The sequence below is a fragment of the Colius striatus genome, chromosome Z, assembly GCF_028858725.1.
Source record: "Colius striatus isolate bColStr4 chromosome Z, bColStr4.1.hap1, whole genome shotgun sequence".
NCBI lineage: Eukaryota > Metazoa > Chordata > Aves > Coliiformes > Coliidae > Colius > Colius striatus.
Window position 1 is genome coordinate 81606941 of NC_084790.1, and position 19238 is coordinate 81626178.

Below are 19238 nucleotides of genomic sequence, written 5' to 3' on the forward strand. Positions count from 1 at the left end.
GGGGGAGGACGAGGTACGTCAAGTAACAAAAGAGAGGTTACCCTATAGCCAATGATGCAAACCATGGTGAGGACCTGCCCCTGCAGTCATGGAGGCCACAGGGGAGTAGAGACCCATCTGCAGCCCAGAGAAAACTTCATGGTAGAATGGGTGGCTGTTACCCCATGGGAGGCCCACATTGGAGCAAGTTCCTGGTAGGACCTGGTTACCTGTGGAGACAAGAGCCCACACGAGATGTTTTTTGTGAGGACTTCTGACCCCACAGGGTATCCATGCTGGAACTGTTTGTCCTGAAGGAGTTTCCCTCTTGGACAATACCCACACTGGTGCAGTTCAAGGAGAACTGTAGCTCCTGGGAGGGATTCCAAACTGTAGCAGTAGGAAGTGCAGAGAGTCTTCCTCCTGAGAGGAAGTGATGGTGAAAAGCATCTGTAGTGAATTTGACCACAACTTCCATTTCCCATCACCCTGCGCTGCTGAGGAGGAGAGGAGATAGAGACGCAGGAAGAAGGAGTGAGGAGGGGGGAGGTGTTTTAAGACTTCATTTTTATTTCTCATTACCCTTTTCTGTTCTAACTGGTAATAAATTAAACCAACTTTCTCCAAGTTGAGTCTGTTTTGCCCATGACAGTAATTGCTGAGTGATCTCTTTATCCTTATCACCATCCATGTGCCTTTTGTTACATTTTTCTCTGCTGTCCAGCTGAGGAGAGGGAGTGATGAAGCATCTTTGTTGAATACCTGGCATGTAGCCAGGGTGTATACACAAGTATAATATTCTTTGTAACACAGACAGTTTTTGGTACAAATGATACAGCCTTTGAATATTTTCACTCATATTTCATCCTGTTTCTCAAATTCATCCCTGTATTTCTACTATCTTATTAAAGATGAGTTGAAATGTATTTTATTTGATGCATTGGTGAATCCATTACTTCATTAGGAAACCTCATGGAAATTCATGTGCTTAATGCTAAAGTGCCTCCCATCCCACACCCATTTCAATTAAAGTTTGACATTGACACAGCCTTAATGCCCTCAATTGCTCAATTGACACAATCTTACGCAGTGATATCTCACCGAAACAGGAAGCTGCTTTCGCATCTTGTTTGCATTATGTATTCATTTTAAGATTAGTCACATGGTTAATGAGCATCTTGGAGACTGTCCAGTTTGCTACACTATGTTATGCTTCCTTTCCTGCCACTCTACTTGCACTAACTCTCTGTGATATTGCCAAAGAGAGTACAGAGTGTAAATTACTCTTATCCATTTGTTCCAGAAAATGATCACATCCACTGACACATCGAAACCATTCCCATTGTTGACTACAATTAAATATTAAATGTGTGCTGAAATCATTTAATTTTCATGAAGCACTAAGGTCTGAAATTTTGCTCACATACAGTCTAGTGTTAAAATAATTTTGTCTATCCCTTTCCCATTTACTTACAAAAATAATATATTTCTGTCTTACAATTATGAACTGCAATATTTGTAGCAAGCCTAAAATACAGTTATTATTCCTGCTTTATCTTGAAGTGACAATAAACTCAAAGTGGCTGCATCAAAATTAGCACTTCACATAATGTTTAACTTTTTAATCAACATCTACTCTATATTTTAAACAAATATTCACATATTTATTTGTGTATTTAGGAGTATCCACACCTAAATATTTGTTTATATCTGTATATAATGTCTGCATTTTGAGTTTCTCTAGATCTTATATGTTTTTTACAAACTAAGACAACCAGCTAAAATAAAAGACTGTTTGATATATCAGAAGGGACAATTTATTATGGTCATTTATTTTGACATTGTATGTCTAATCCACATTGTACAGAGGACTTATCTGAATAAACTCATATTGGAAGACAAATACACCATTTACAAAAACAAATCAAAAAACAAAAATCAAAAACCCCAACAAACCAACAACAAAGGAAGCAAAAAAAAACCCAGCCCATAAACAAAACCAAAACCCTACATAACAGAGAGTAGCCTCTTCCATCCTATAGATGCATACTAGTTTTTAAAAAAGTTGCACTATCCATCACAACATCCAGTAAATTCTTCAAAAGTTTAGATACTCCTTCTATAACTTATAAACACAAGAAAAAACCCCATGTCAATAATTCTAAATCTATTTGCATAGCTCTTTTAGAATCTCTGCTGGTTTTGTCTGTGATAGCTATTTTCCTTCATAGTAGGTAGTATGAGGCTCTGTTTCACATTTGTACACGAAACAATGTTGACAACACAGTTTTTGCTGACGAGTGCAGACATATAGTTGATGTTTTTCTGCTTCTCACACCACTCTACAAAGTAGGGAGCTGGGGGTACATACGAAGTTGGGAGGGGATACAACTGGGACAGTTGATACCAACTGACCAAAGAGATATCCTAGATATTCCAAAGAGGTATCCCAGACTATATGATGGAAGATGGAAATAGAGAACATTCAGAATGATGTAGTCATTAAGTAGTCTTCATCTGAGATAGAGCTCTGCTCTCTTGGAGGTGACTAAACATCTGACTGCCCATGGGATGTGGTGAATGAATTCCTGGTTTTGTTTTACTTGTGTTCACAGCTTTTGTTTTATGAATTGAATTGTCTTTATCTCAACTGATGACCTTTGTCATCATTACCCTTCCAATTCTGTCCCCTAGACCTCACGGGAGCATATCACCAAATCACAGAATGTTAGGGGTTGGAAGTGAAGCTGAGATCATTCAGTCCTACCCCTTCCTAAAGCAGGTTACATTTTTTCAAAGGGGCACAGGAATGTGCCTAGGTGGGTTTAGAAACCTCCAGAAAAGACTCCACAATTTCTCTGAGCAGGCTGTGCAAAGGCTCCCTCACTCTCACAACAAAGAAATTAAGAGTGAGCAAGGGATCTATGATGCTCTGTGGGATTAAATCACACCTGTTCTTTTTCATGCCCAATGTGGGGCTCAAAGGGTTTGAGATAACAATAGCTTTGTTTAGAATGTACTAGACTGGATTTGTAGCTTTTATTACTCTCTAGCTATTAATTGGCAGACTCCTGTGTTTGTCATGGGACTTGCTTGCCTCACTGTACATTGGAGTCTAGTGCTCATTAGTGGTGCTTTTTGCTTTTATTGCTGTTGTACTGCTGTAATGCTTATAATCTTATTCTGCTGTGCCTACGAATACTTTGATAACAGCAATAGCTGTGTTTACTGAGAAATGATCAGAGCACTGTTGCTGCTTCTGTGCTGCTGTACCTGGCCGTCTGGAACTCAACTCCAGTACCAATTTGCATCAAAGGGTCTGTGACCTGTGGATGATTCCACCTGGTAGCAGAACAGCCTGAAAGACCATAAATCCATGCTGCAGTAGGTACACCTTGACACATTAGTGACTGTGCATGAGTTCATGCTGCGGCACCTCAAAATGGAGGATAAGTGATGGATAACTAGGCATGCCTCTGGAAGGACTGCAGTCATAGGTAAGGCCGTGTTGAGGCAGAGTGACTTTGAAGCAACTGTGTCTGTGGGTAAGGCCATGCTGGAGAAGAAATACCTCTGAAGATAATGTGTGACATACTCTAGATGGTCCTGCTCTAACAGGAGAGTTGGACTAAATGATCTTTCAAAGTCCCTTCCAGCCCTTGAGATTCTGTGAAAAGACTCTACTGAAGGACTGCAGTTTGTGAATACTCAAGCCAGTGAAGGGGCAAATATAATTGTTTTGTGTGGAGTTGTTTCTGGCAATGGGGAAGGGGGCTGTAGAGATGGCTTCTGTAAGAAGTTGCTCAAAACTCTCCTCAGCTCTGAGCCAAACCCACTTCTGGGCTAAGCCAATTAGGCACCTTCATGATCACTCTGTTAGAAGAAGAACCCGGAAGTAAAGGGTTCTTCCTGTTCCTTCTTGTTCTGTCGTCCCTTCTTCTCCAGCTGGTGGTGGTGCAAGAAGTTGGGAGAGAGAGAGAAGCAACCATGAGGACTCCAAGGTCAGTGAGAGAGGAGAGGAAGAGGTGTGCTGGAGCAGAGACTCCCTTGTATTTATTTGCACTTCTTAGGACCCTGCATCATAGGCAGTGGCTATGCCCAGAGGAGGACATGTCCCATGGGAGGGATCTCATATTCACAGAAGCTGTAGCTGTTGGGAAGAACCCACACCAGATTAAGAACTGTATCTCATGGAAGGGACCCCATATTGAAGCAGGGGAAGAATGTCAGGAGTCGTCCTCATCTGAGCAGAGAGAAGCAGCAGAGCCACTGATACGGGGATCAGTGAGCTGGGCCCAGGAAGAAAGGAAGGATGGGAGAGGGAGATCATAAAGTGCTGATTGTAATTTTCTCATAGTCCTGATCTTTTTTGGTTTTTTGAGGTTTTTTTTTGTTCTGTTTCTTGTAGGCAGTAGAATAAACTTTCCTTACTTTCCTCTCTAAGTTGAGTGCTGGGGTCTGTTTTGCTCAGAACTGTAATTGGCAGCAAGTTCTCCCTGCCCTTGTCTCAATCTACACCAACCTTGGTTATCTTTTTTCCTCCTGTCTCACTGGGGCCTTTATTGTCCTAAGGACGGTTGGGGTTGGTGTGGGGCAGTGAGCAAGAGACTGTCTTGTTGCTTCATTGCTTGCTGGGCAAAACCACGACAGCAAGATAACCCTATGAGCTGATATAAAGGGGCCAGAGGTAGAGACTGTAATAGAAATACCTTTAAATTGTCACCCAGCAACTGAGTTGCGTGTTATGGGAGTAGCAGGAACCCCTTGTTGCTAGCCAGGCAAGGCGGAAGGGGAGGAGTTCATTGCAATGTTAAAGGAGGTTGTAGTGAGGGGTAGTCAGTCTCTTCTCCCCAGTAACAAATGACAGGAGAAAAGGAAATGGCCTAAAGTTGCACTAGGGGAGGCTTAGATTCAAGATTAGCAAAAACTACTTAACTGAGAGAGTAGTTAAACACTGGGACAGGTTGTCATTACAAGGACACCAAGGGGCTCAAGCATGTCCAGAGATAGGCACTGGAGCTGGAGAAGGGTCCGAAGCACAAGTCTAATGGGAAACTGCTGAGAAACTTGCAGGTGTTCAGCCTGGGGAGACTTTCTCACTCCCAGTAAATCCCTAAAAGGAAGTTGTGGTGAGGTCAGTCTTTTCTCCAAAATTACAAGCCAAGAGATAAGAGGAAACAGCCTCAAATTGCACCAGGGGAAGTTTAGATTAGAGAGTAGGAGCAATTTCTTCCCTCAACAGATTGTAAAGCACTGGAACAGTCTGCTCAGGGCAGTTGTGGAGTCCCCATCCTGCATGTATTTAAAAAACATGTAGAAGTGGTGCTGAGGGACATGGTTTAGTGGTGGACTTGACAGTGTTGGGTTAATGGTTGGCCCTGGAGATCTTAAAGTTATTTCCCAATATAAATGGTTCTATACTTCTATGATCTCAAAGTAGGAGCAGCTTTCTGTGATTAAAATCCACTGTAATTTTTCAAAAATGTCAATGAATAAAAGAAAGAAAGAAATACAAAGCACCATTATAGTCAAATTGCATATTTCTGTTATATTGTAGGGATATGAGTCACTGTAGGAAAAGAAAAGTAATGCATTGGTGACATAATGTTGAACTACAATGAAAAGTAGTGAGAGGGAAAATCCATAATCCTAGCAACTTTCACTAGAAAAGAGAAAAGTAATGGCTCTGGATCTCAAAGCTTCATTATTATTACTGTACAATGTTTAGAATAGATTACAACTGTGTGTTTGGAGTGAAGCAGAAGTGGGAAGAGGAAGCATATTTGTCAGCATATTAAAGTAAAAAGATTCTTCTATATTCTTTGGGCAGTAACAGTAAGCAAGATAAATGCATTCTCGTATTTAGACTCCTATTAAAACTCATTGTCTACTCAGTTTACTGATGAACTATAAAATAAAAATAAAAACACAAAATCACAAAATTATAGAGGGTTGGAAGTAATCTCTAGAGATTATCCAGTTCTACTCCCTGATAAAGCATGCAGGCAGGTTAAGAAATCTCCAAGGCAGGAGACTCCACACCCTCCCTGGACAGCCTGTGCCAGGACTCCCTCACTCTCAAAACAAAGAAGTTTCTCCTCATGTTCCAGTGGAACTTTCTGTGTTCCAGTTTATGCCCACTACACCTTGTCCTGTCACTGGGCCTCAAAGAAAAAAGACTGATCCCATTGTCAGACAGTTGCCCTTTAGGTAATCATAAGCATTGATAAGGTCTTCCATCTGTCTTCTCCAGGCTAAACAGTCCCAAGTCTCACAGCCTTTCCTTGCCAGGGGGATGTTCCAGTCCCCTGATCAAATGATGACCCTTCACTGGAATCTTTTCAGCAATTCCCTGTCTCTCTTGAACTGAGGAGCCCAGAACTGGACACAGGACTCCAGATGAGGCCTCATCAAAGCAGAGGAGAGGGGGAGGAGAACCTCCCTAGACCTGCAGCCCGCACTCTTCTTGATGCCTCTCAGCATGCCAATGGCCCCACAAGGGCTCATTGCAGTTTATGTTTAGTTTATTATCATCCAGTACTCCTAGGTCTCTCTCTGCAGAGTTGCTCTCCAGCAAGTCAATCCCCAGCCTGTCCTGGTGCATGGGATTGTTCCTCCCCAGAAGCAGGACTCTTCACTTGCCCTTGTTGAACCTCATGAGATTCCTCTCTGCACAGCTCTCAATTTGGCCAAATTTTCTTTGAATGGCACACAGTCCTTCAACTAATCAGCCACTTCTCCCAGCTTGATGTCTTCAATAAACTTGTTGAAGGTACATTTTGTCCCCTCATCCAAACTGTTAAAAAAAAATTCTAAAAGTCTTCAAAAGGCAGTTACCCATAAGTAGGCTTCTGTTGAGCAAGGAATAGATCTGGACATAAGATATGCTCTTAATAGCAAAAGAATTGATTTTCTGAATATTTCTTAGAATTTAAAGGATTGAAATTTAAAACTGCTTGTCAGTAATTTAAGTCAAAGAAAAAAATATCATAGAATCTTTTTTTCAGGGCCTTTTTATGTGTTCCTAACAGATGATTCAAGATGGTTTTGTGGGTATTTTATGTGGACTGAAGATGGTTTGTTTCTACTTTTCGACTGGAATATCAGGTAGATCATGTCAGGTTATGAAAAAAAAAAAAGCTTATGAGCTCTCAAAGCTTATGAGCTTTGAGAGTTGCTTGTTGTCCCCTGTTTTCTTTACCCCTGTGTTCTGTACCTAGATGCTAATATATTTCATAAAAATCTAGAGAAATGAAAAACCATTGAAATTACTGTTCCACTCCCACGTTAATGCTTAAGATGGACAACAAAAAAATAAAATGGACAAAATGATCATAAATATATAATAGACTCAATGGCCATTGAAATTTTGCCTGTAAGTAAAACTGATAGAAATAGACTCCTGGGACTTGGAAGACAATGATGCTTCTTATAAAGGCCCGTCCATTTCATAACACCCTGCCCATCCATTTGTGTTACAACTTAGAAAAAGCCCTGTCAAACACAAGGAGGTACAGTGTTCATTTTGTCAGTACTGCCTACTTAAATCGTGACTACATTTGCACAGTTAAGTATCATGGTAACTCCTGCCACAATTGCACATTGCAGAAAACATAGAGAATGCAGTAGCTAGTGCAACAGCATTGAGAAAAAGTACCTAGGCATTGATTAGATAGTTATGTAAAGAAAGAAACAATAGATCTTGTCTTAAAACTTCACTGGAGAACAGTAGACTTGGCAAGCTGATTAATACTGGATATCCGTGGATTATCATTTTAATACATCATAGAACTTTTTTTGTTTATTCCAGAAAATATCATCCTCTCAGTAATCTCTACAGAAAGTGTTTTTCCTTCAAATGCTCAAAGACAAATAAAACCACAGGAAGGTAAAAAAAAGTTATTTCCAAAGAAGTAACACTAAAACCAGAGGTCAGTGTGCCCAGAGAAGTTCAGGACAGCTCATGAATTGCATAAACAAGATACAAAATGCTGAGGAATGAAAATAACCTAAAACAAATGACACAAAGGACAGGCAATATATTGATTTACAGAGAGATCAGTGATCTCAGACATCGCTGAGAAGCTATCTTCAGTTTTCTGCTTTGCCACTTTCCTGGAGTGAAGGTACGTTTCATGTGGTCTGTTTTTTTTTTTCTCATCTTGTTATCTGGTTCAGTGTTACTCTGAGAAACAAAACTCTGACTAGACAAATCACTGTTCTGCCCAAAGATGATAGCTTCCCTGTGACAGAAAGCATCTACTTGTGATTACTGCTCTCCAGCCTTTGAGGAATGACCTCTTCTCTGGCAGCTCCTGACGCTGACATATTCTTGGCCCCAGATATGTTCATCCTGGATCACTTAATATTTTTTTAGTTTGATGAAAAATAGTTAAAGTATACGTATCATCAGATGTACAGAAAAACACGACATGAATTCTGTGATTTGAGACCAGGGGCTCAAAAGTAGTAAAAGCAATCTTAACAGCATAAACTTGTTCCACCTACTGAGATTTTTAAATGTTCATCACTACAGATCAGATAAAAAATTATTTCTTCTATTTGTTTTTGGTTTTACATAAAATTTTGAGGACTCATATCAGAAATTTACACAAAAAAACCCATACATATATAGCTCAAAATAATACACTGGTGTTTAGCACATGTTTTAGAGCATAGACAGAAATAAGTCTTTCTCATGATGTCCTCAGCCTGTTCTGAGAGGCAGACTTGCTGAACAGATAAAATTCAGGGTTGTACTTTCAGTTCTGCCTCTAGCCATCTGTGTGAGTCTGAATTCAATATTTAATTTCTCCATTTTAAAATCTCTCTTTCTCCTCTCTTATTTCTAGTGTTGGTTTTACTGAGTAGAAGCTGTCTGTTACTCAAGGAGACCTTCATCTCGATTAGGTCCTCTAGGCATTCTTGCAGTATGTACTTATAATGCATCATAAGCTTTCCTTCTCTTTATGATTATCTATTATTCATATTGTGGTAGTGTCTAGAGACCAATAAGTTAAGATGATGACAGAATACAATATATGGATAAATGCAGACAGCAGGTTGACAGTTAATAATAAAGATGAGTGTATGTATATAACTTAATGATTTCAGTAACTACTAATACTTCCCTTTTCCTATTAGATATAATGATTATTTTTTTCCTGAGAGCAATAAATTAATTCATAGCAATTACACAGTAGTTTTACCTTCTTTAAAGTAGTTATTTTTTTATTTAATTTTGTAATATTTTAATAGTTATAAAATTACCAGTGGCATAAAAAGTTTGTGTTTTTTTCCTTTTTTTTCATTATCAAGATACCATCATTTACCAAGAGTTAATATCTAGAAACTGCGTAATTCTATACAAATAAATGAAAATAAATACTTCCTTTAGCTATTCTATTTAGCCATGCATTAATTTTCTAGAGGTTAAAGCTGAGTTTGGAATATCTGAAACTTTCAGATAAAACAAAAAATTGTTTTGGTTAAGAAAGTTGGAGAAATATTTGAGTTTTTTTTAAAGCAGTCTTTGTAAATGTTAATACTTTCAATGCTTCTCACTTATCTCACTTCCAAGTTCTTCTTGGTATAAGTAAGTATTACACATGAATAGTTTAATTCAAGAATCACTTAGTATTGTCATGGTCTAGGCCCATCCAGGAACAAAGGACCATAAGTATAAAGGAATCAATGTATCAATGGAAGCTGCTAAAGACAGAGAGGGCTCAACATTTACTTATGGTCCCCAGTAAAACAGAGAGGACTACTTAGCCTGGGGAGGAAAACAAAATTTAATTTAATCCATTACTAACCAAAACCATAAGAAACAGAAATATCCAACTGAACAATACAGAGTAGGGTAAATGATGAAAAGTACAACCAGCCCCTTTAAAATTCCCTCCTTTCTTCCAGAGCTCTGGCACTTAATCACAGTGTCTTTTCCTCATGCTCCCCTGAACAGCTCAAGGGCGATAAGGAATGGCAGTTTCAGTCAATCCTTTTCTGATGACTCCTGCTGCTTGTCTCACCTCAGGGTAGCTGGACTCCTTGTCAGTCTTCCCTGCACCAGAGCAGATCCCTCACATGCTGGGAAGCCCTGTTTATGCTGCTTCGATGTGCATTCATCACAAGAGCTGAAGCTCCTCTCCACTTCATTTGGGTCAGAGTCTAATGTGCTTACCTCCTCTGGTACAGGTTCTCCTAAACTAATCCCCTCTGACATAGAGTCCTCTCAGAGGTACTGTTACCCTCCATGGGTTGCTGGGGAGCAGTCTGTCATGAGCTGCAGGGCAATTTCTGGTCTGGCACTTCTCTTCCTCCTCCTCTGATTGTAAGGTCCATGTGGTGGCCTCCAACTTGCCCCACCCTTCCACCTCCTCCTGCACACTACAAACTTCCTTTATTAAATAGAGATGGCAGAGGTGCCAGCTTGGCCCGTTGAGGGCAAAGTTGGGTTCAAAATTGAGAGCCGGGTGAAGTTTTGGGAACTGTTTATGGGTGCAGAACTGCAGCCCTGTTACCAAGCACAAGTGGTTTCACACAAACACATCACAATATAAGTGAAACTAACTAATAAAGCCACTCTGGAATACATAAACACTCAGTTCTGCTGATTTCTACGTCAATGTCACATATACTTTTTACTACATTATATTAATAATTATAGTAGAGCCCAAAAGATGCTCAAGAGAAAGAAAACAAGTCTTTTATCAATCTTTCTTGTCATCAGAATCATAGAATTATTGAGGAGTTGTGTTTCAAGCAAGACCACCTAAAACAGGATGCCTGATACTGTCTATGCAGTTTTGAGTACCTCCACAACCTCTCTGGACAGATTTGCCAATGTTTTCCTGTACTGGGGAGCCTGTAGCCAAACACAATACTTTAGAGTTGATAAGGATCACCTCCCTCAAATGGCTGTCCACACTCCTCCTTATACAGTCCAGTATTCTATGAGCCCTTACCACAATAGCACATTGCTGATTCCTGCATAACTTGGTGTTCATCAGGTATCTGGCAGGATGTGCACAAATGATACCCAATACACAATAGGAATCCAAATCTGTTCAAGACATTAAATTAATTGACTTTACACTCTTTAAAAATCTTCCAGGTTGGTACTCAACTTGGAAGAGGGAAAACCATCTGAAATATTTTAATGAGACATAATTTTTGTCATAGCTTTTTCTAAATTAATTGATTCAAACCCAGAAATTTAGTCAACCAGAATTCATCCTAAATCTCTTCCAGCTCTGAGTGCTCTATTGTACATCAGCCTTATAGTCATGCAATGGTTAAGATCTAAAGCTCATTTCAGTGTATTGCAGATACCTGCAAATATTTATCCTAACTTCAGTTTGCAATGCAGGAAAATCCAATGTAATTTATAGAGTATATGATCCCAGGGCACATCTCTAGTATAATAAGTCTAATAGTCACTTCAGTTTTCTAGAAAAGATCAACTAAGAATTTAATAGTGGAAAACTGTACTAAAATATCAAAAGTTTTAAAAACATACTTCATTTTTTACATTGCTTTAGCATTTTGAAAGACTCTTCCCTTGTAACATGTTTTGTTTGTATTCAAATTGCAATGAGGTTAATATTTATAGAGCACAAAGCCACAAATCTCTTGTTGAAAGAGGTTTTGTGCAATGCATTTCAGGCATAAGTATCTATGTAATCATGATACCATTAAGATTTAATATAAAGTTTTATAAATCTTCCTACTATCTAAATGCTATTTGTGAGCAGCTTCTTGTTGTATGTCAGTCTTGAATAGGGGGAGACATTGCAAGGGACTAAGAAGAGAAAACTCTCTACTCACCTATAGTTGGATCATGATAGTCAGGGAATCGATGACTTATGAACTGCATTGTCATTGCTGGAGAGGAGAAAGACGGAGGAAAAATAAAGAACAATATTACTCTCTTTAAATTAAAATATGTTACATATGCAAGAATGCATCAGCATTACAGTGATAACTATGCACTAAAAACTCAAAATAAATAACAATTAAACCTCTTATTTTGTCTTAATTTCTCCCATTGTAATCTGTGTTTTATCAATTTTTGTATTAAAATGTTAAGTCTTTTTAACACTTGGCAAATACTGTGAACTTGATACTATATACAGATGAGATTTGCCATGAAGAGAACATAAAATATAATTTTCAAGACTGATTAATAAAAGTTTTCTTAATGTTACAAAACTAACTACAGTACCTGATTTCACTTCTGGTGCAATTTAGAAACACCTAATTCATTAAAATTATTACAGCAGACAAATGCTTCTCTTAACGACCTGTAGCTTGTAGTCTGTGCAGAAGAAAATTAGATGAATCTACAGAAAAATTACCTTTCATCACTTGAAACAGGTAAAATTCCGAGGAAGTGAAATTTCAGGAAGTGAAATAACAATTTACAGAGAAAACTTGAAGCATTCATATTCTGTCCAACCATGAGTTTCCAACAAGTTATTTAAAGTTTATGAGTTTCCAACATGTTGTCTATGGACTTTAGATATATCATGGGAACTTTATTTATGTTGCTTTTTTCTCAGGAACTTGAACCTCAGCCCATTGTAAAAGTAAAATAACTCTCTACTCCTGAGAACAGTGAAGAAAAGGCTTTAAAAAGTGAAATAGGTGAATTTCAAAACACTTCAAATGAACAGAAGAAAAAAAACCCCTCAAAACATCTAAAATATTTTTTTTAAATATTGTTTGATTTTTGAACCAATTTCATTATTCCATTATTTCATTTTTTTAATGATTGTATTAAAATTCCTCTTTAGTTGCTATGTGGACATCTGTTTAAAAAAAATCCTCCACCTGAGTGATACCTATCAGCTATAACACATTAAATCAAACAGGAGATACTACTTACTGTCTTGGACATCTCATTGACCTTCAATAACAGGGGTTATGAACAAGAAATGTGATGTTTTAATAATTATGTGTGTAAACAGACGTTTTTAAAACGTCACTGTTTTAGTTTAACTTTTGTCCTTATATTTGCAAGAATTGGCGCTAAGGAGAGAGTTTTATAAAATGATACAGACAAGAAGTATTAAACATTTATTACCATGTTAATAAATTATTGCATCTTTAGTGTAGGCAAATAAAAATGTTAAGAAGAAGCATTATAAATTCATAGTAACCCAGAGAGGGTAACTGTGTAAAAAAAGCTCATTCAGTCTATATACATTATAGAGTAATAAATCTGCATGCAGTGACATTCATGTTTTCTATATTATCTATTGTCAGATGTATTACTTTTAAGTACTGTATATGTTTGGACACTTTGACTTTCAGGACACCTGTATTTTTTTAATGAAAACAGCTTTTTAGACAGATCCATCTGATAACTGTTAAAGGTTTATGAAGAATAAATTGATGTCTAATATGATTTCCTAGTTCACTCTCAGAAACAGAGACAGCTAGCAGAGATGCTGTTCATATGGTTTATGTCTGCACATTTGGAGCTTTCTGGGGGCCTGTACCATTGCTGTTACAATCAAAATAGAAGTTATCAGAAGATATCCAGAATTCACGGTAAACATTTATCCTCCTTCCTGAGACAACTCAAAATCAAAAAATCATTTAAATCTTCATAAAATCCATAAGATCTAAGAAATGAAATAATTCAGAAGCATCACACTGGCTTTCTGCAACATGCAAAATGTAAGCCACAAGGATCTGTAAATTTATATCTCCCAGATCAGTTTGTGTGTGTGAATATACACCACCAAAGCTTTGACAGGAACTTAGGCTGCACACAGTGCTGTAGAGGCAGATTAGTAGTGAAACTTAGTTTTGTAATGTCAAGTACAAGACTGACTTGTATATGGCTGATCCTTGTCTCTGTCCAGAGCAATACATGAGCTGATTTGGTTATACATGAAATGAATCTGGAGAACTACAGAATCTGCAGAAAGGTATTCAGAGAAGTACTCTAGATAATGAGATGAAAACAACTTACAATCATCTGGCTAGGGAAATGGTGAACAAATCTTCCTTTTACATTCACTTTGTCCCCAAACCGCTTCCATGTCAGCCCTTTATCAAAGGCTCCTCTTTATAACCAGATTAAGGAAGCTCTTTGGCTTCTTTAGTGCTTGTCATCTCTTGAGCAGGGATCAGCATCCACTCCCAGAAACAGATTTCATGGTTTTGTTCTCTCAGACAAAATGAATTGATGTACCCTGATCTCTTAAATTGCTGAAATACAATGTATAATTAGGAAACTGGGTTGTAAGATGTTGTAATTGCAACCCATTACCTTTTGTGTATTTTTTAAAATGAAAATTTTCATTTTCTATTATACTCTATTGTGTATCAGTGCTGCAAGGATTTGCAGAGCAGGGTTAACAGGCCACTTCCTCTAAGACAAACTCTATGATAATGGAGGACAAGGAAATCTCAAAACATCATGTTTGATGTACAACAAGAGTTATGTCCAGATTTACCAGATAGTCTACATACTTGGCTGCTGGACATGCAAAAATTAGTTCTGAATGATGGTCAGAAGTTGGTGGGTTACTTCCGAAAGAAAAAGAATTCTCAATCACCAGTGTCTTGAAACCACACAACCCAGCTGGAGTCTCAGGAATTAGATCTGCTTGTAAACTACTCTGTTTAGTCTACCCAGCAGTACAGCTGCCTCAGCTGGAATACACTACCTTCTTCACTGATATTAACATCAGCTCCGAAGTAATTTTCCAGAGCAAATTAATTTTGAAAACTAATAAAAAAATAGTATGGGAATTCCATGCTGGTTTATGAAAATATTCTACTTGGTTCCTCTTGTTTTCCTTTTCCATTATCCTTTTTTCCACATAAATTAACACACAAATCCAAACCATCGTCAGATATTTTTGTGACTATTTTCCTTTGGAACTCAGAATAACAGTCCTCCAGATTTTTACAGATCTATAAATTAGGGACCTTTAACTCTAATTTATACTACACACAAAGCACTGTATCAAAATGTGGCTTTAAAGCAGGATATTAAACTAGAATAAATGGGTAAGGCCGATATTTGAATAAATACATATACATATAAAACTAGAGTCAGTTAAAAAATGATAAAAACCAAAACAAAATCTTTAATCTGTCACAGATATTGTGAAACATTTTGAATTGCAAGTTTCTTGAAAATCTTTAATGAATATTTTATAACACTGTGAAGATCATTCCATTTAAATGGGACATATGAATCATATGGCAACTATGATAAGTAAAAGGATCATTGTTTCAGATTAATAGTATCTTCTTTATATCTATCTGTGGCTAAGCAGGTGCAGATTGCCTCAGATGAATAAATGTAAGCCTGATATGAATGAGTGACTGTGTAACTTGAAAATGCTCTTGTACTTTTAAAATAAAAAAGGGGTCCTGTTATTTAATATTGTTTCCAATTATACCTATCGAATGTCCACTAATATCTAGAAAGGTATATATGAAACCTACACTGTAGTTGAAAAGTATATGTTTTCTTTGAATAATAAACTTCTGTTTGTTGCTTTCAATGCAATTCCTTCTCATGTCATTGCAGTATTTTATTTACATCCCAGTAGAAAAGGTCATACTTTGAAAAAGACATTATATCATTTCTTCTAAAGCATCCTTTCGCTCAGTTCTGCAATATTAACTTTCAGGTAAAGAAAGAATCAGCTTTTAAAAATATGTTTATGTGGGCCCACATGCCAATAGAACAAAAGCTCTAATATTACTGCAGTTGGGAGAACAGATAGAGTAGAATCCCATTCTCCTGATTTGTTCTGAATTTCATAGAATCATAGAATGGTAGGGTTGGAAAGGACTTTTAGAGATCATCTAGTCCAACCCCCCTGCAGAAGCAGGTTCATCTAGGTCAGGTCCAATAGAAACACGTCCAGGCGGGTGTTGAAGACCTCCAAGGAAGGAGGCCCACAACCCCTCTGGGCAGCATACTGACAAGTTTGAAAGTAGTCCTATACTTGTTCAAGGCTGGAGAGTACATGTGAGCTTATGCAATATTCTTTATGGTAATGGTATCCCTCATGGGAAAATCTCATCCTGAGCTTCCTATAGGTTGTTATTCACACAAGAATCTTTCCACATATTCATACTCTCCTGCATGCAGATCATTTCCAAAAGGGTCTTTACCCTTATCACAAAAATAGGTGCTTTAAATAGTCTAACAAAATGACAAGAGTCATTGCAGCTCAGAGATCTGTGATTTTATATGATTGATTCACTTCAGTTTAGATCCACTGTTCCAGTGGCTTTTTACCTTGTGCTCTCATAAGCTTAATTTTTGAAGACACTAGTATAGAAGACAGTCTTAAAAAAATAACACAACATTTTAAAGTCAGTGGATTTATGGATTAGATTGTGAAGTTCATGTAAAAAGAAGAAAGCATATAGATATTTTTAGCACAGAAAAGATTAAAAAGAAGCTATATATTGTAATAAAAGAACACTAGATCATATTAACAAAGTATACCTCATAGGAAGAGATTTTGTCACAGAAAACAGAAAGTAATAAATATGCTAAAAGTTTAAGAGACATCCTTTCCTACAACAATCAGTTAAAAATGATTCTCTATAAACATGGCCAGTGCATGTTGAACATACTTGATTTTATTCTTTCAGTAAGGTGTTTGTATATAATTAAATGTGTGAAAATGCTACAATATCAAATTTAGACTATTTTGGGACTAGACAGGTATTTATTTTTACTACTATTTTTTTCTCTCTCTGAAATACTAGAGGTTGTGAATAGTTCTGGTGTTTTGGATAGTTTCAAATCTACAAAACCCTAGATATTAACTTCCAAAATGTTTGCATTTTTCAAAAGTTCATGCCTGAAAATTGGACATTGAATTTTGTTTCTTTGACTGGGAAAAAATGACAAACACCCTTAAAACTAACTCTTTTGGAGCTTGTTCCTGAAATTTTAGATTAACTTGTCAGTAAAAACTCATTTGCAATCATTCTTCCGTCCATTGAATCTTACGAAATGCACTTTATAATAGCAATGTGCAAACGTATACATGATGAAGAGCAAGGGGTGAAGACATTTTTTAAAAAAATCTTATCATCTTCTTTCAGACTTGCACTAACACCCTCAGGAATGACTGGAAACACCAATAAAGCTAGAATGTATTAGGGAAGGGAATGGGAAAAGAGAGGGAAGGGAAAGGTAAGGCAATGCAAGGCAAAGGCAAAGGCAAAGGCAAAGGCAAAGGCAAAGGCAAAGGCAAAGGCAAAGGCAAGGAAAGGAAGGACAAGGCAAGGCAAGGCAAGGCACGGCAAAGGCAAGGCATGGCAAGGCAAAGGCAAGGCAAGGCAAAGGCAAGGCAAGGGAAAGGCGAGGGAAAGGCAGGGAAAGGCGAGGGAAAGGCAAGGCCAAGGCCAAGGCCAAAGACCAAGGCCAAAGGCAGGGAAGGGAAGGGGAAGGGGAAGGGGAAGGGGAAGGGGAAGGGGAAGGGGAAGGGAAGGGAAGGGAAGGGAAGGGAAGGGAAGGGAAGGGAAGGGAAGGGAAGGGAAGGGAAGGGAAGGGAAGGGAAGGGAAGGGAAGGGAAGGGAAGGGAAGGGAAGGGAAGGGAAGGGAAGGGAAGGGAAGGGAAGGGAAGGGAAGGGAAGGGAAGGGAAGGGAAGGGAAGGGAGAGATCCTAGTTATGATAAAGCTTCATCTACAAATTACAAAATATTTTTAGTCACCAGGTAAGAGATATTCTGACACAGAATTCAAACATAAATTGAAGGAATTATATTGAATTAGTGACATGGAAGATTCTTTTAGAAAATTTCACCTGATACTGTCAATTTCAAGTGAGAAAAACATTAATTTAATGTATAATATTTCAATATAGATAGCATCTATCATCAGGTCTTCAACTAATATCAATGATGGAACTGAATGTTTGATTTCCTCAGATACTATGTGTTTTTGATCTCAAATATTTCATAAAGCACCTCTTGCTTTCCAGGGAGGTTTATATAAGTAGAACATTGTTATGTAATAACCAGGGATCACTTAAAGAAAAAAAAAAGAAAAAAAAAGAGAGCTTTGTATATAATTCACATATTCAAAGTCATTCTATCTGCAGCCTTCACTGTTTTGCACAAAATGTGTGACACTTGAGTTACCACAATGTTTCTCATTTTTTATATCCTTTGCTAACAAATCTTAAAAAGCAGCAGACATCTCTATCAGGCGACAGCTTTTAGGGTCACAAAGGACTACATGATTTGAGTATGCAGCATGTTTATTTGTTTTTATTTTGTCTATGCATGCTGCATTTAGATTACAGTATGTCTTAGAACAAATGACAGCAGTAGTCACCTGAGTCAGTGATGAAATAATGTTGTTATATTGAAATGCTTCACATTAGTGTAAAGAAAAATCTCAAAGCAACAGCTATAGTGTTAAACGTGAGAGAGGCTATTTGATGTTAGAATAGAGATCATCCAAATCAGTAGTCTTCCTTGGTGATGTGTAGCTAACTTGATTAGATGGAGACCAAAACTCTTACATGAAAGATTAAGTGACCAATCTGTCTCACAATGAAATCTATGGGATTATTTGTTTCCCATTGTTGAGTTACATGTATTAGATCTGAGTACTGAACACTCACAGTGATTGAAGTTTATGTTTACCAGAAGGTATATGAGGACTATCCATTTTGGTAAAAAAGATTAATGAGAAAGAGAGCAATATCTAAGACAAGATATTACAGAATTTTATGAAAAGTTAAGAGTACCTGGAAGGTAAATAGAGATACAAGTCAAAATTATCTAGCAATAAAATATATTTACACATTGAGTATAGTTAACTTTATGGTTACTTTAATACATGGTAAGGGACAAAGTGTGCGGTGGGATTTGAAACTTGGACAAGTAGTTTGAATAATTTGAAAGAGCTCACATCAAGATAAGACATTCTTATCTTTATACTGCTTGAAGATGTGAAGATTTTAAATCAGAAGTTTCAATATCTCTTGGCTTTTTATATATTTTTTATATATATTTTTTATATAGTCTTATATATAATTCACTGATAGGATACTAACGTAAAGACACTTTTGCTCTGACCCAGTACAATCATTTTTATATTGTTATATGCTGTAGGAAAGGGTATAGGATAGGAAAGGAATGCTGAGAAGTCCATGAACTGCAATTATTATTTTATTTAAGTGTTAGAATATGTTGTTTATTGAGTTTTGCAGTGAAATGATGGCAAGCTGTATTTTATTTCTCTGTATTCA

At 37.4% G+C, this 19238-nt stretch overlaps 1 protein-coding gene across 2 annotated transcripts in view; it reads right to left on the minus strand.

The window, feature by feature from the left end:
* Positions 1 to 19238, minus strand: part of RIT2 (Ras like without CAAX 2) — a 196554-nt gene that overhangs the window by 131769 nt on the left and 45547 nt on the right. The window contains exons 1-2 of one of the 2 annotated variants that reach the window (XM_062018766.1): positions 13719 to 13729; positions 11809 to 11870 (exon numbers count right to left, since the gene is read on the minus strand). In XM_062018766.1, the coding sequence (XP_061874750.1) occupies positions 11809 to 11863 (55 nt within the window). In that variant the 5' untranslated portion in view covers positions 11864 to 11870; positions 13719 to 13729. Of the gene's footprint in view, positions 1 to 11808; positions 11871 to 13718; positions 13730 to 19238 lie in introns of those variants that run through there. The other variant, XM_062018765.1, reaches the window with a different exon arrangement.